The sequence below is a fragment of the Medicago sativa genome, chromosome 2, assembly GCF_051527215.1.
Source record: "Medicago sativa cultivar Bolivia chromosome 2, Bolivia_mono, whole genome shotgun sequence".
Taxonomy (NCBI): Eukaryota; Viridiplantae; Streptophyta; class Magnoliopsida; order Fabales; family Fabaceae; genus Medicago; species Medicago sativa.
Window position 1 is genome coordinate 75,798,902 of NC_140750.1, and position 17,217 is coordinate 75,816,118.

Here is a 17,217-nt window from a genome sequence, read left to right on the forward strand (position 1 = left end):
CCTATGAAGAGTACCTACCATTGTCTTTAACTATGTCAGATGTATGGGCCAATAGTACAACCTGCAGCAGTACTACAAGCAAGTTCAATTTTTCATGGTAATTACACTGAAACCATATGTCCTAATCCGATGGGGTAACACAACAAAAGTTGATGCAACATAGGAACAACTAGAGGATATAAGAGTCAACTTTCGTACTTTCATCCTTGAGAACAAGGATGAGAGGAATGAATGACGCATGTGGATCCCTTCTGGTTTTCTTTGGGTACTTGGCCCTTCAGCTATACACTAGAAGTTGAGATCTTACAGAAATTCAACAACACAAGTACAGTTTCTATCCATTCAAGTGATAAACAATACAGTAACATGCACATTCAATAAAACAAAAATATTCAAAATGTATTAATATAAAATACAAAGTACGCATTAAAATAAAATAAAAAATAACAGGAAATATCCTTATGAAGCAAAAATAACGGCTTAAGTAGGATCTAACTCTTCAAACTAAATTATACTAAAAAAACAAAGTCTAATAGTCTTGTCTATAAAGGGTAAATAACAAAACCCATTTTGAAGCTGTCTGAAAACTGGAAAGTCGTTTTTCCAGACCATGGAATAGCCATGCATGTGCTCTTCCACTATAATTGTGTGCCATGTTACCATACATGTGATATCATTGTCCTTGCCTTTAATTAATCCTTTGACTTCATGTCCTCATAGCACATGCAGCAAGTAATGCAAAGGATTCTTGCCTCTACTTCAGCCATATATATATATAACCTCACTGCCATGCCATGTCATCCAGTTAAACACCTACTTTTAACATACCATTCTCAAGCACTAATTACTGATCTGCTGCAACTAACTTATTATTTTACCAATCAATTTACAGTAATTAAACAAATGATGCTAAGTAATATATCAAGAAACTAAAATTAAAACAATAAACAAAGGAGCATCCTGTCTGGCACAAGTACCATCTCATCTTCAAAAAGATCCAGGATAACACTGTCCTACAGAATTTCCGGGAACATTTGATGAAGCCAACTTAGGACGGATCCTAACACCGTCTTTGATGACTACGCCTCGCATCTCCAGAACCTTCTTATGACTGTTTGAGTGCACAGATGCTACAAAAGTGGGGCTGTTCGCCGGCCGGTATTCAGGATAGAGGCGACCAGACCTGTACCGAACACCACAAGCATTGCAGAGCGTTTTGGGACCGTTGGGTCCCTCTCTCCATTGTGGAGTCTCTGTGACCTCACAATGTGTGCACTTTCTCGTGACAACTGACTCTTGTGATGAGGATTTCTTCGTTTCAATATCACCCGAGAGCTCCCTTTTTTTCTGTTTCTTTACTCTGTTTATATCTGACTCAAAAGCAGATGTCTTCTTATGCAAAGCCTGTAAGCTAGCAATGAAAGAAATCGAGAATACAGGATTTAAGCTTGAAGGACGACGGCGTTTACTTCGGGCACGCTTTACTGGGATGACAGGCAGATCAAAGCCAGAATTCTCAACTGAGGAAGCACTGCTGCCTTCAAAAACAGAAACCGGGCTGTATTGAAGCACAACTTTTTTTTCATAGAAAGGGGCATTCTGCTTGGGAATAGTTTTTCCATATATTGGTCCAGCAGTTCTTGCCGCTTCTTTTATTATTGGGGAAATGTCATTAAACTGCAAAGCCAAGTTATCATCAAAACAACAAAAAAGGAAATATAAAAATCGGATGCAGCATCAATGGATAGTTATCAATTATAAGGCTATGGTATATGCTTATTTGAATTTAATAATTGAAAGAGGAAATTGGGTGATATGCTACTTTGGTAAAACACAGTCATAAAGTATAGTAATCAATTATCAGATGCTGTCAGGTCAAATCATCAAAATAATAAGGACCAAATACACCAAGTCACTCACAGAACTTGGATCTCATTACAATTTCGGTTTGCAACACTAAATATAGTCCTGAACTATTGTCTCTTAAGAAAGTGTGACCAAGATACTTGAACCGTCATCATTTTCTGTTTCATTATATTGAACTACATCTGCTTAAAAATCTATAATCAGCCCAAGCCTAGTTTCAGCCACTTTACCAAACTCAAGAGGCTTCATCAATTTAAATTTGAGCAGAAACAGAAATTGCTTTGTGCAAGGGTCCAGTTATTTAATACTGGATCCCACCATTTACCAAATACTATCACACAAGACACATCCATCTAATCGTCCACTGCTTAAGGAAACAAATTTACATTTTTTCAATTCTACACATGCATACTATCTATACATCATCCAAAATAACCAAACATTTGCAAACTCCAAGCATTGTTTATATATAGTTGCCAGAAACTTTCTTACTTTCTGAGCACAACACACCAAAAAATACAAGTTATGAGTACGAAAGTGTTGTTAGGACTCGAGACTACAAATTTACATGGTGAAAACAAAAATATACATAAAAATATCGACATAGCTGCAAATTAATTACATTTAAGTTCATGTTATAAGGCCATGGTATTGTTTCCCTCAAAAAAAAAAAGGCCATGGTATTGTTGTTCATTTTATTAGACCCCCTTTAACAAAATTAAACACACAGATTACTGAATAATCTGAGAACCGAACAATGATGATTGGTAATTTGTTACCATTACACAACTTAAATTTAGCCAGATGACTCATTTCCTAACCTATATCTTTATTTTACTGTTTCTGTTTTTTTCTGTTTTTTTTCTTTTCCAAAGCCTTCTAATGCCATCCAAAAATGTACACAGAGAAGAAGTTTCTGCAAAATCGAACGGGGAGGAAAGAGATTACTCAAAACTTCCTACTTTCCTCTTCCCTTTGTTGTGAAACCTCTGAAAAATTTCAACTTTAGGAGCATAAAGGCTACAAAGCATAGAGAGAATAACAGCAGCATCTCGAGGATAATTTAGGTTAATAGCAGATGAAACAAGGGAAACTTTCTCAGAATTTCTATAACTATATGTTATATTGCGATTTCCTGTTACTGCCGATAATGAGTAAATCGTATTGGCGGCACACTTCCAGAGTTGGTGTTGCCACTCACAGAATAGGCTCAGCAGCATACATTAAGCAGAGCATCAGAGGCGGGTCTATGTTTGCCTGAGGGGGTGCATCAATGAAAATGTACCCCACCACCCACTTCTTAACCTTTTGCCCCAGTTTTTATTTTAATACTATCAATAAGGATCTACGGCCAAAATAAACAAATAAACTCCAACTTCTAGATGAAAACCATCTATTCCCTTGTGTCTTCACAAATCCCATTACCGCTGTTCTCAATTGATAATCACATTGCATCTCTTATCGTGCGCAATCTAGACACCAGCCCATCGTATATCTCGCATCACAATTTTTAATTTAATCAAAACAGGTATCTTTACTTTTGCTTTACAACTTGATTTCAACAATATATTACATATTTTATTAAACTAAACAGAAAAACAATTTATTTCACACCGCTCACCATATTTTTATTAGTTGTTTTGCGCTGGTTCTTGCGCCATGAAGACCATTTTGGATTTGATTTGACTGTCAGGGATTTGATTTGTTATTATTACCGATTTGTTTCGAAACATATAATCACACAGAGGACACTTAATATAAATGAAACAGATTCCCTACCGTTTTTCCACACAGGGCACGGCGCCTTTAGGCTGATGATGGAAAATGGGAAGATAATAACGAGAGAGTGAATGGATCAAAGAGATCGAGAAAAAGTTAGGCAACTTTTCTACAATAAATGATCGTAAGGTATCTAATTTATTGTATTAGATATATTTAAATTTTATGTTATCAACATTTGTATTAATCTTCATATACGTATCTTTTGGTATAAATCGGATATCCTCTACACTCAACTTTGAGGTTAATCCCTCCAATCGCGTGGGAACCAGATGATCTCCCTAAGGGGTTTTAACGTTGTTACATTCCAAGGCTCAGAATCAAACCCGAGAATCCTGGTTAAGCTGAAGCAACTCATACCATCTCTTCTAAGCACCTTTGGATTTTATCTTATATGTATGAGAAGAATTATTATTATTAATAATTACTCCCTCCGTTTCAAAATGAGTGTCGTTTTAGGTGTTTACACACATATTAAGAAATGCAATGATTAAGAGAAAGAGAATGGTTATTTTACCAAATTATCCTTATTAACTATTGGTTAGTTTTAAAAGTAATACTTTGGAAGTAGTGTGCAGAGTATTAATTGGAGGGTACAATTGAAAAGAAAAAGTTATTATTGCATTGGAAACTGAAAGCGACACTCATTTTGAAACAAATTTTTTTGGCTAAAGCGACACTCATTTTGAAACGGAGGGAGTATTTTTAATTAATAAATTGTCCCCACTTAGGCGCTTACCCAGGGTCTTGAATCCGCCATTGAGGATGCAACTAAACTTGCTCAATAACCCTTCCTAACTGAATCTCTAGCAAACAAGACATCCACTTTTTCACTCACATTCTGCTATGTCAGACCAAATTCAATCTACATGTCACGTCATTTATTACAAAGTAGTTTGGTTTTGATATTTTTCTGTCAATCTGACAAATTTCCTAGCCGACACTATTCTAGTTTACTTTAGCAAGTCACTGTGCAAAGGTTTAAATTGTAAAAACTCAGTTGCCTACGTAAAATATTCTAGTTGTCTACGTAACAATGTTAACATTTCCTCCTAAAGGCTTGAGTTCAAAGTTCAGCAAAACTTTTCATTCCTTCAGCATAGATCATCTCAAATAAAACGGTCATAGTCAGCGAGCCGATGGATTCATGGTGTTTCAGCTTCACATAATAAAACAATGTATGCAGTCAAGTTATCAAATATAAGAGCACTGCGTTGAAGTATAATGGGCTAATCGCAACTTTTCATGTATACAACGACTAGCAGAGAAGTAATACATCAGAAAACAAGTTAAGCAGGTAACAAACATCAAAGTATGGAGTCCATATTATCATAAGTAGCGACAGAATACTCACAGGAGCAGAGAAGCCTTCCCCGAGTTGGGGATTCTCATTTTTAATTTTACCACAGAATACTGCTGGGGACACTGAAAAAACATCAAAACACGGCTCTCCAAGAGCACTCCAATCTTCTTCAGCAGTGTTTGCGTCCACATCTTCCAATGGAAAATCGAAAAACTTGAGATCATCGAAAGTCTCATCGGACAAACCATTAAAATTTTTGTCAAAAAACCAAGATCCCTTCATATTCGGAATATCCTGTTTCAAAACATCAAACACACATTATCACCCTTTACCACACAATACACCATAATTCAAATTGAAACAAAACAAATTACAAATCATTAGTTCAAAATCACCCAAAAATTCAAACTTTGTGCTATTAAGAAATGTTAATCTTATATGACCCAATTTATATAATCATGTACTATTTTTCTCTTGAAAACTTGGTATCCGACCCAATGATGATTAATCCTTAGACCAATCCCACCGTCCACTAGTGGGCCCCAATTGAAGCCATAGCAAAGCCCTATCTGGACCAGTCCAACACGATACAACATAATTCAAATTGAAACAAAACCAACAATGAATAATTGGTTCGAAAAATCACCCAAAGATTCCAACTTTGTGCTAAAATAATGTTCGTCTCATAAGACCCAATTTGTGTAATCATGTAATACTTTATTTTTTTAAACTCGGTATCTAGTCCAATGACGGTCTAATCCGGGGACCAATTCCACTGTCCACTAGCGGGGCACTGAAGCCAGAGCAAAGCCCTGTCTAGACCGGCCCAATTGAAGCCAAAGCGAAGTCCTAGACCGGCCCAATTGAAGCCAGAGCAAAGCCCCTATCCAGACCGACCCAGCACCAACCTAGCGAAGAGCACACTCCTATGTCCCAAGCCATACACCACCAGGCTAACCCCTAGGGTTGTATAATTAAGTAATACAACAATATTCACCATGACACAGTGAAATTACACACATTGTATTTTCACACAAAATCAACCAAAATTAACCAATTTCCACCATTATAACAAAAAATAAAAAACACCCAGAAAGCAAAATCAAAGAAAAAATGCATGCAAATTCAAAAAAATAGAATTATCCATAGTGAAAAAGAAAGAGGGGTAAAAAGGGAATTAAAGGTAAAAAAAAACAAACCTCAGGCATAGTTGTTGAAGAAGAGTGATGAAATAAAGCACATTGCAGTGAGAAGAGAGAGAGAAGAAAGAGAAATTGAGACAAAAACGAAGAAAGATCGAAGGAAGGAAGGAAGAGAAAAGGTTTGTGTCTGTCTGTGTCTGACTTTGGTAAATTAGGTTTTATTTTTTCAGCAGGCGTTGCTACTATGTGGAAACCCTCTCATTCTCCTCTCGTGACTTAAATCATCAATTATTATTATTATTTCATTTGAAACTAAATAATTTCATATCTTTTTTCTTAAGGAATTATACCCTATTTTTCTCATTAGCTTTTATAATATTTGATTGATTTGATTTTAAAGAAATATAATTAGACGAGTTGGATCTCAAAAATTACCAAAATTATATAAGATATACTTCAAGTCTCGTCTTAAAATGCGCAAAAAGTATCATCATTGATTGTCTTTTTTATAAAAATAATAACGTATCATATTGTCTTTTCTTGAAAGAATATAGTATTATCCGTGAAAGTTGAGCGGATATACGTATGAAACTTTCACTGCAGTACTACATAATTTTTTGTTTACATTTGATTATATTTCTTATTGTGATGGAGGATCATATTATCAAATTTTCCAATATCATGTCGGTACTCACTCGTATTTTATTATCTCATATTTCGTATAAAATAAAAATAATTTACATTGACAATTTTTGTACATACCAATTTAATCTAATTTTCTTTGTCAAAAAAATTTAATCTAATTTTATTCTATAAAAAAAATTATACTTACCTATTAAACTCTATTTTTTTAAGGAACTATATTTTTATTTTTGTAAATAAAACAAAATCTGTGTATATTTTTCTATTTTTCTGCTAATAAGTTTGTGTATATTTAGATTTACATGATGATTTCTTTGAATAGGTATAATAAAGCTAAAATTGCGAAAATCTAGAAATTCCAAAAGCAAGATTACGCGTATTAACTTTTAAGAAGGAAAATAAACTGACACAGCTTGCAAAAACTTAATTAAGAAGAAAAAAGTATTGCTCTGTATTTTACAAAAAAAAAAATGGGGAAAAAATTGTAAGAATGTTTTTCTTTTTAAAAGGAAAATTGTAAGAAGATTAACGCATTGAGTTTTTTTTTTCCACAAGTAGTTTAGCGGTTAGATTAACACGCTTACAAAAAAATGCATTGAGTTTATATTCAAATAGTATTGTAAATTGTAATAACTTGTTTTTTTTTTTTAAAGTTGACTAAAACTAATTTACAATTTAAAGATTTCAAATTTTGTTTATAGGATTTTATTTAGTTAAATATTCATATTTAGTATTTGTTTATAGGTCTAAGATTCGAACCTTATCGGTGTCATTTTATGTAGCTTAGTGTATACATAGCTTTGTTCTCCGCTTTTAAAGGGTCATCCGCAAATAAAATGTGGGAACGGTCCTTAGATTAGTCGGTCTTTAAGTTGTATATCAAGTTTTAAAAAATCAATTATCGCAAATGAGAATATTCCAAATGAAGAAAATCTATAAAATAAAATTATTTAACTTTGTCCTTCAAAAAATTATTTAGCTTTTAAACTTATTGCAAATGAATATTTACTTCTTTGTTCTTGTTCGTTGGTGGTTTTTGTAACTAACCGTTTCTTTCCTTAATTTTTCGAATGTATTTCTTGTTGCAGAAAGAACCTTTTATATATAATATATTTTATTCTTTTTTATCGTGGTGATTGGAAGGAAAGAAAAATAGTAAGTGATATTCGGAAAGTGGTGAAAAATGAAAATAGAAAAATTTGACATGGTTTCAATTTCCATGGCCATGGCCAATCATTATTTATTTTTTTTTTTTGAGGTGACCATAACCCATCTTTGTTATCCTTATTTTCTATTATTATCAGTCATGAATTTTTTTACTTTTTTTTTTTTTTTGAATAAAACCGACAAATTTTATTTACTAATATTATGAATCATGAATTATGGTTTATATAGCGTGCCAAGAAAAAATCCTTCAATTAAAGCAAAAAAAAAAAAAAAAGTGCAGCACCAACAAAAAAGTTGAAAATTGAAAGAAAGGAAAAAGAAGAAACATTTAAGAAGGTTGGTCAAATGAATGTGGTAACGGTGATGGGCATGAGATGTGGATCTAAAATGAATTATTTAAAGCAAAAATAGGTGGATCTCAAAAAAATAAATATTTATGTGAATGATTGTATCACACACAAGATTTGATACACTGTTTTGCACAAACAAACAAAATCCATTCAGCGATCACCGACGGTACACACGGGACCAATCACAATTATTTGTTTATCTATTTTTATCTTTTTTTACTCGATCTGTTTTTTATATTTTAAAGAAACTTATGTATACTACTGCCTTATTATAAGTTCCTTTAGTTACTCTTATTGAAATAAATAACAATTGATTGGTCTAAGTATTGAATAACAATTGATTGGTCTAAGTATTGAGGAATTAGGGTCCATCATCTAACTCCTGTATATAGAAAATTCAGTTGTGAAAAAAGAATCCATCTTATGTGTGAAACACATTCTTTGACTAATGTTATCAAACGCTAAATAGCGGTGAAAATTTGTACCTATAATATGAAGTGGTATGTTTGTGATTTTTGTGTTTCAATGAGTTTATTGCAATGTTTTAAAAATCATATTGAAGAAAACCGATGACACTCTCGAGTCAAGGTTCAACGGGTTGAACCATGTTGAACCGAATAATTAATTAAGCTAAATTATACTAGAGGTCATTTAAGTTATTTAATTGTAATAAATTGATTCTTTAAGTTTTTTGGTACCACTTAGGTCTTTTATGTTAATTAATTGTAACAAGTTGGTCCTTTAATTTTTTTTTGTATCAATTAGGTCCTTTAAGTTATTTAACTCTAACAGTAAAAAATGATATGTTTAAAAGAGGAATAAGTAGTGATCCATTGTGTGTTCTTTGTGGGGGAACATAATGAGACAATTTCACACCTCTTTATGGAGTGTTATTGGTCAAAGCAGATATGGTTTGCATCCTCTTTAGGTGTGGTATTTAATTCACATGATTCCAGGCGGAAGCTGGTGGGCATGTAACACCCACGGCTGACGAGAGCAGGGGAGTGATCGCCGGTGCACAAGACACGGCAATGAGCGGCTCCCGACAGTTTCAAGAGGAACCGAATCACATCGGAATGAGAGGGATCCTGAAGCCGTGTAGGTATGGGACTGCATGGTTGAAGGAAGGCTATAAGAATTGTTTGGTACTACCTATATCAACAAGATGCATCTTCTTTTTGGTAGCCCATTCCATAAGAACTCCACAGTTAAGCGTGTTTGACTTGGAGTAGTCTTTGGATGGGTGACCTACCGGGAAGTTTCCCGGTAAGCGTGCGAGTGAGGACAAAACACGCTGAAAAGACTCGTGTTGATTTGTAGGGTCAGTCGGCAATGCTTATAGTCGTCTGGGATGTTACATATGTTCCTTTTCATAAGTGGTTAGAGGAAAATATTATTGATGTCGATGAGGATATTATAGTCCATGTTTTGGCATTGTGTTACGAGATATGGTGTGCTAGAAATAAGAAATGTTTTGAGGGGACTGATGTTGATGTGGCTGCCACTATTCAAAAGGCACAAAGATCTATTGTGAATTTTAAGAGTGCTAGTACGGTGTTGGTGGAGACACTAAGTGGAGGTCCAACTTTGCCAATATCTGATGTTCATTGGACACCTCCTTTTAGTGGTTTCTATAAGCTTAATGTTGACGCAGCAGGTCCGATAAAGGGTGATAAGTGGGGTATTGGTGTTGTGGTGAGAGATAACGAAGGTGTTGTCGTTGGTGCTAGTTCTTGGCAAGTATTTTCATTACCAGATTCAGAGGTTGCAGAAGCCTTAGCTATGCGGAAGGGTTTGGAATTTGCAAAAGACATGTCTTTTCTGAATCTTATAGCATAATCAGATGCTTCTAATGTGGTTTCAGAGTTGAATGCTCACCAACAATCTCCCAACTATGTTGGCTCTATTATTCGAGATTGCATTAGTTTTAATGGTAGTTTTCGTAGTTTAAATTTTTTGCATGTTAGGCGTGAAGCCAACCAAGCTGCTCATTATTTAGTTAAATATACTCTTAAGAATTTAGATTCTATATGGGTCGAAGAAACTCCGCCTTGTATTTCTGCAGTCTTGGCATTTGATTTATTGCCAGACTTTCAATAATGAAATTGTCTTTAACGTCAAAAAAAAAAAGTTATTTAACTCTAACAATGTGGGGTATTTTAAATCTTAAAAATGTAAGTTATTCGGGGTCTAAAAATTACAATTAAATAATTTAAAGGACCTTAGCGTTATGAAAAATACTTAAAGGACTAACTTGTTATAATTAAATAATTTAAAGGACTTCTGGTGTAATACTCCATCCATTTTTAAATACATGTCATAGTTAATCACTTTACACATCTTAATACACAACTTTGACCAGTAATGTTTTTAATTATCATTGATAAAAAAAATGACTAATACCTCAAATTCGTCCTTGAATTTTAAAAAATCGGCCAAATTCGTCCCTGAATTTTGCGAAATAGCTATTTAGTCCTTGAATTTACAAAATGTCAATCAAATCAGTCCCTCTGTTAAGTTGGTCTGTTAACGGAGGTGACGTGTAACATTAACCTATTACAAGGCTTACCACGTCAGATGTTACGCAAGCAGGGACCAAATTGATTGATTTACAGAAAATTGCCAAGGACCAAATTGATGGATTTTCAGAAAATTGCCAACAGCTCTTTCTCCTCTTTCTCATTAACGGCTCTTTCTCCTCTTCCTCATTAACGACTCTTTCTTCCCCAAATATATAATTTTGGAACCTTAATGTTATAATTTGTCACCTAGAGTTCAAAATCCCCCAAAATTCTTCCATGAGTTGATGTCAATGTTCTTCCCCAATTCAAAAAACTTAAAACCCTAATTTTTTTTATTCAATTTAAAATTCAAAAATCAGTGGTCATTGTTGAAGATTCGGTGTTCAGAAATGATGGGTAGTGGGCGTATGGGCAAAAACAATTACAACAGTCAGTCTTCATCTTCAAGCTCTATGTACAATGATCAGGTGAGAGAGCTTCAATGTTGGTGTCCTAGAATTTGTGTTGTAAGAAAAGCCAACACTGTCAATAACCCAGGAAGGCCTTTCTATGTCTGCCTTCAGCCAAAGGTTTGTTTAACAATGGTTATGTGATGTGTGAATGGTTTGTTTAAATAGTACTGATTTTGTCTTTTGATTGTATAGGATGATGGTGAAAATTGTAAATTTTTTGTGTGGGTTGATGAAGTTGAAGAACTAGGTTATTTTAAAAACAATGGTGCTGGTCATGGAAGAAATGCAAGGTTGATGGATAAGCCAAAGGATAGGGCATATAAGAGGTTTGGAGGGCAAGGTTGATGGATAAAGTTGATTGTGTAGGAAGTGAGTTTAGGTTGATTAAGATATTGATAGGAGCATTTTGTTTAATTGAGTTGTTTAAAATGCTATTGTATTGTGCCAAGTCCATGTAATGTTGTAATGTTGTAATGAAAAGAGGTTGTCAATGAATGAATCAAACCCTTTTGTCAAAAAATTTCAATCAAATTGGTCCTTGAATTATATGCATATCCATCATATCGATCCTCAAATTAGTGAAAATACCATCAAATAGGTCCTTGAATTTTCACAACAGATATCACTGTGATCCTTGGTGCATACATTTGCTGAACAAAGTAAAAAGTAAAAGACAGACACTTTGATTATAAAAAGACAGACATTTGCATACCATCATAAGTCATATATTTGATGTTCATAAGTCATTACATAGCCAAAAAAATAACATTACATAGCCATCAAGTCATCAAATCATTTGATGTTCTTAAGTGACTACATATCCAAAAAAGCATAAACTAAAGGGTTAATAGGCTTTTACCCCCTGTAATATAGGCGACTTTTGGTTTTGCCCCCTGTAAATTTTTTTTTTTAGATTCCGTCCTCGTAAAATGAAGATTCTTCAGGTTTGCCCCCTGACCCCAATGAGTCAGCAGAATCTCCTACGTGGCACGTTGCGTCACCTTTTCTGATGACGTGGCGCGCTGACTGTATAATTATTTTTATTTTTTATTGGGGTACACGTGACATTTTTGATTTTTTTAAAAAAAATATTAAAAAATTCTGGAAAAATGGAAAATAATAAAAAAAATTGAAAAAAAAATCTAAAAATTAATTAAAAAATTGATTTTTTTTTTGAAAATATTAAAAAATTCTGGAAAATTGAAAAATTAATAAAAATACGGAAAAAATTTAAAAATTTTGGAAAAATTATTAAAAATACGGAATTTTTTTAAAATTCTGGAAAAATTAATAAAAATAAAAAATGATTAAAAAAATTTTAATCTAATAAAATGAAAAATTCTGAAAAAAATAAAAATCATTAAAAAAATTTGGAAAAAATAAAATTTTGAAATTTTCTGGAAAAAAATTAAAATTATGGAAAAATGAAATTTTCGAAATTTTAATAAAAATTTTGGAAAAATTCTAATTAAAATTTTAATTAAAAAATTCTGGAAAATATTTAATTTTTTTTTGAATTTTAGAAAAAAATTAAAAAGATTAATCATTTTTGAAATTTTCATTAGTATTTTTTGAAATTTCAAAATTTTCATTAGTATATATGTCGAGCTTAGGTTTTTTCAGTGTATTTTTTCCCTCATTCTCGGTTTATAAATACACAAAAGTTCCCGGTTTATAAATACACAAAAATTCTCGGAAAAAATATTAATGAAAATTTCGAAATTTCGAAAAATACACAAAAAACCTAAGCTCGGTTTATAAATACACATATTTTTTCCCTTATTCTCGGTTTATCAATACACAAAAATTTCCGGAAAATTTATTGGAAATAAATACACTATATGTTAGCTAAATAGGTAAATAGCTCAAAATAAGATGAGTGAGTACCCCACAGCTAAAATAGTATGAACCAAAATAACTTGTGGGGTACAATTTTGGTTCAAAATTTTGTATGAACCAAAATATTTTGAGCCATAATTTACTATTTTAGTTAACATATAGCTAAAATATTAGTATGAACCAAAATATTTTGAGCCATAATTTAGTTCTCACATCAAAATAACTTTACCTATTTATCTCTCAAAAAAAAAAAAAAAAAAAAAACTTTACCTATTTAGATCGGTGCTAGCTCTACTTCCTGGTCCAACCAGTTGAACCGGACAGTCCAATTTTTATAACATTGGTTTATTGATGAAGTTCAATTGGTAATTTACTATTGAGCGGAAGACGATTCACTTGGACGTGTTTGTATTGTTCTTCCACGAGTAAATTAGATGTAATTCTATTATGTGAGGATTGAGGTTCATCTTGGCCAAATTGTTTTCAGCTGGCATTTAAGTTGTTAGCTGCGGTTCAAATCATTCAAAATATTAAAATGTTAGATGAAGTTTGCAAGTTTTCATGATTTGTTTGTGAGAACTGGAGCAATGGTAATGTACAATGATACCGGCAACCATGTATAAAAAAAAAATGGGTTAAATATGTTTTTAGTTCCTATAAATATGTCAACTTTTCATTTTAGTCCCTCTAAAATTTTCCTCCGACTTTTAGTCCCTATAAAATTTTCAATCACTACTTTTGGTCCCTATTTTAAATTTAATTTTTGTATTTTTTAATGTAATTGTGCATAAATGTGTAAAATATTCTAAAAAAATTTCCTAAAAAAATTAGAATTTTTTAACAAAACACAAATTAAATATGAATTTTTAACCATAAAAAATATAAAAATTCATATTAAGTTCATGTTTTGTTAAAAAATTCTGAATTTTTTTTGGAGTGATTCTTATAATATTTTGAATTTTTCTGGAAAATTTTATTAAATAATATGAATTCTACATGAGTTTACTTTAAAAGAGGGACCAAAAGTGAAGGTTGAAAATTTTATAGGGACTAAAAGTTGAAGGAAAATTTTAGAGGGACTAAAACGAAAAGTTGACATATTTATAGGGACCAAAAACATATTTAACCCAAAAAAAAATCAAGTCAATAAAAGAAAGTCTTCAAAAGTGGAACAAACAACATAGTAGTAATATTGGTGCATTAGTGGCAACTTATAACCGCTGAAAAAACTTTTTTCGTGTTGTGCTCTTGAGAAAATGGTGTAGCGTTAAGGGATCACTTTAGTAGATTAAATAGATTGGCTTGTGATAAAATTATATCGTTGTTGATATGGTGTTGAATGATCTAGAATGTCGTGATCGTTTAGGTGAAGTTGGAGATGTAGATTGTTTCAATAATATATAGGAAGAGTTAGTTGTAGATTGTTAAGTGTTGGTTGATAACCTTGTTTTGCAGTAAAACACGTTGGATATATGAATTTGAAGAAATATTCTTGGTGTCAAGTTTTTAGTGAAAGGAGTTAATCATATGTTGATGTTGGACTTGAGCATTGAAGTTCTCATATGTGCGATCATTTGTGCAATGAAGTTGTTATGGTGAAGGCCCCTCTATATGTATGGAGGTTATTACAAAATACAATTTCTCCAAAGGATAACGTTACATATTGTGGAGCTATATCTATGGATTTACTTGTGGAGTGTGCATTTTTTATAATGTTTGGAAATTAATCTGGGTTTGGTTAGATGGTAGTATTGTATGTCAAACTGTGTGTTGAAACATGCTCAGTCATTTGGTGGTTTATGCTTGACTAGCAAGGTGTATTTTGAAATGTGTCCACTTGAGCTTAGCTCAGTTGATAAGGACAATACATAATAATATATGCAAGGTCTGGAGTTCGAACCACAAACACCACCAAAAAAAGGTGTATTATGAAATGTTGCATGCGTTGTTAGATGACTTGTATGTGTACTATTTCGAAAGCCCAAAAAGTCATTATCATTCAACCAAAATAGTTTCTCTTTGAATAACTTTTTAGAATCTACTAAATTGTGGTCATAGTGGTGGTTTGAAATAAAATTTTCCAACATGTAAGTTAAGGTTTTAAATTGATCGGTTAAAAAGAAGTTACAATAATTTAAAATTGTGGCAAATTTCAAAACTAATTGTGCTAACCATTAGTGATTCCCCAATATAAACATCGATGTTAGTATGATAAACAAGTTTTTGTTTATAATAGTGATCGGAATGATTATTAATTAAAAAAAGTTTATGCTAACTTGTGCCTTAGAGTACATGTTAAAAATTCTATAAATAGCAAATATTTATTATAAAAAAATTAATTTTCAACTTTTTGAAAAATAAATGGGTACAATTTCCAATACATAATTTCTATTTTAGATATCTTAACATGTGTCTTAAGAACACAAGTTAGTATTTTTACTAAAAAAATTATTAAAAATAAGTGATACTTACTCATACTCTAAAGAGTTAAGAGGGAATACATTAGCCAGAATATATTATACAAACCAAAAAAGCAAGATTAGAAAATTATGATAAATTTCTCAGTCTAGTGTACATTTTAAATCCTTTTTTAAATAAAATAAACAGGGACATCACCATCAATCTTAGATACACACACGCTTCGGTAGACCTTTTTCTAAATAATAAAACTATAGATATTAACTATTTTAAATCAACTATGCTTGGTAAACCCTCTCACACACAATCTTATTCAATCTGTACCCAACTTAAGTTCACCAATTGAAATAGATCAAAAGGGTTAGAAATGGACACCACTTGTGTCCGACAACATATTTTTATACGGTTGTCATTTTTCCCTTTTTATACGGTTGTCAAAATATTTTTTCTCTAAAATCTATGATATCCACTATGTTGAGCTTGTGATGGTACAAACTACAAATTACTACCTCTGTTTTTATATAGTACAAAATTCTTTTTAGATAACATCCTCTCCAAATTGTCTTTTTATTTGTTTTTACTAAAAACTCTTGGGAGTCACGGTACAAATCATCTTAGTGGATAATTGTGGATGTTTTAAATGAATTCCAATGCAACATTTAAAACTTGCACATCACTTTTTAAAAACCACTATACCATAATGTCCCTAGTAAAATTCATTAGTACTACTAAAGACAGCTACCCATTAACAAAAGCATTCCCCTTTGAGAGGTTAATGTCATGTTTGTTACAAGTAACTAATTTGGTTCGTTCCAAATTCATGAACATATAACAATCAATAAGCAATATCTTATTATGAGATTTAATCTTGTTGGTTGTACTTGTACATTATATATGAGTAACTCCCATGGCTTTGGCCCCAACTCCGTTTGGTATGATGTATCTATTTTTAAGTGGTGTATCATGTGTTAATGTCGTTGGATTGGTAGGTAGTATACAAGTACACTCACTTTTAATTGGTACAAGTACAATTATCTTTCACAATGCTGAGATGAGACTTGCATTTCACTCCGTTTTTATGAAACTATAATTACGACTCATCAAAAGTAGAAGTAATACTTTCGACTTCCATAAATAATAGAGCTCAATATTCTTATTGTACTAGTTAATCTTGTGAAATTTATTATTCAAAAAAAAAATCTTGTGAAATTTATTTTTGACAGTGTTAATTACTTAAATTCTTAATTGTTGATGCGTCCAATGAACTTCAACTGCGAGTAAAATAATCAACTTGAACTTACTAATTTATTAAGATATTCAATTGAAGACAATAAAAATAAATGAAAAAACAAGAATAGATTGCGTTTTTTTGGTCAATGCGTTGCGTAATTTCTATCCGACAGACATGGGTGTATTGTCTTCAAAGATATTTTTTTTCCTTCTATTTTAACCTTAAAACACAAAAAATGCATGTGACACAGTGTAGATATAATTATCTTAATCTCTCTTAATTTTTTTTTACAATTTGCTTATTTTAAAAATACACATAATTACAATACGCCATGTTTGACATTAAAAATTTTATGTCAAAATATCATCTATAAAAAAATTGGGAAAAAAGAATCAATTTACAGAACTTTATAATGGAATAAATTTAATAACATAATCTAATCTAAAGTCGTATTCATATTGATCATAAGACCCAACTCAACAAGCAATGTTGATATTGTTACACTG

At 32.0% G+C, this 17,217-nt stretch overlaps 1 protein-coding gene across 1 annotated transcript; it reads right to left on the reverse strand.

Annotated features, from left to right (window-relative positions):
* Positions 1-378: 378 nt before the first annotated feature.
* On the reverse strand, positions 379-6,303 carry LOC146950793 (GATA transcription factor 11-like). Its single transcript, XM_085746768.1, has 3 exons — positions 6,148-6,303; positions 5,000-5,242; positions 379-1,677 (listed from the first exon to the last, which is right to left on the reverse strand). The coding sequence occupies exons 1-3, from the start codon at positions 6,154-6,156 to the stop codon at positions 988-990; spliced, it is 942 nt and encodes a 313-aa protein (XP_085602894.1). The 5' UTR covers positions 6,157-6,303; the 3' UTR covers positions 379-987.
* Positions 6,304-17,217: the final 10,914 nt, after the last annotated feature.

What these genes read in the sequence shown, in the direction of transcription:
- LOC146950793 (XM_085746768.1), bottom strand. An exon ending in GGGAAGGCTTCTCTGCTCCT is followed by an intron (nt 1,678 to 4,999) that starts GTGAGTATTCTG and finishes TTGGCTTTGCAG; the next exon opens with TTTAATGACATTTCCCCAAT.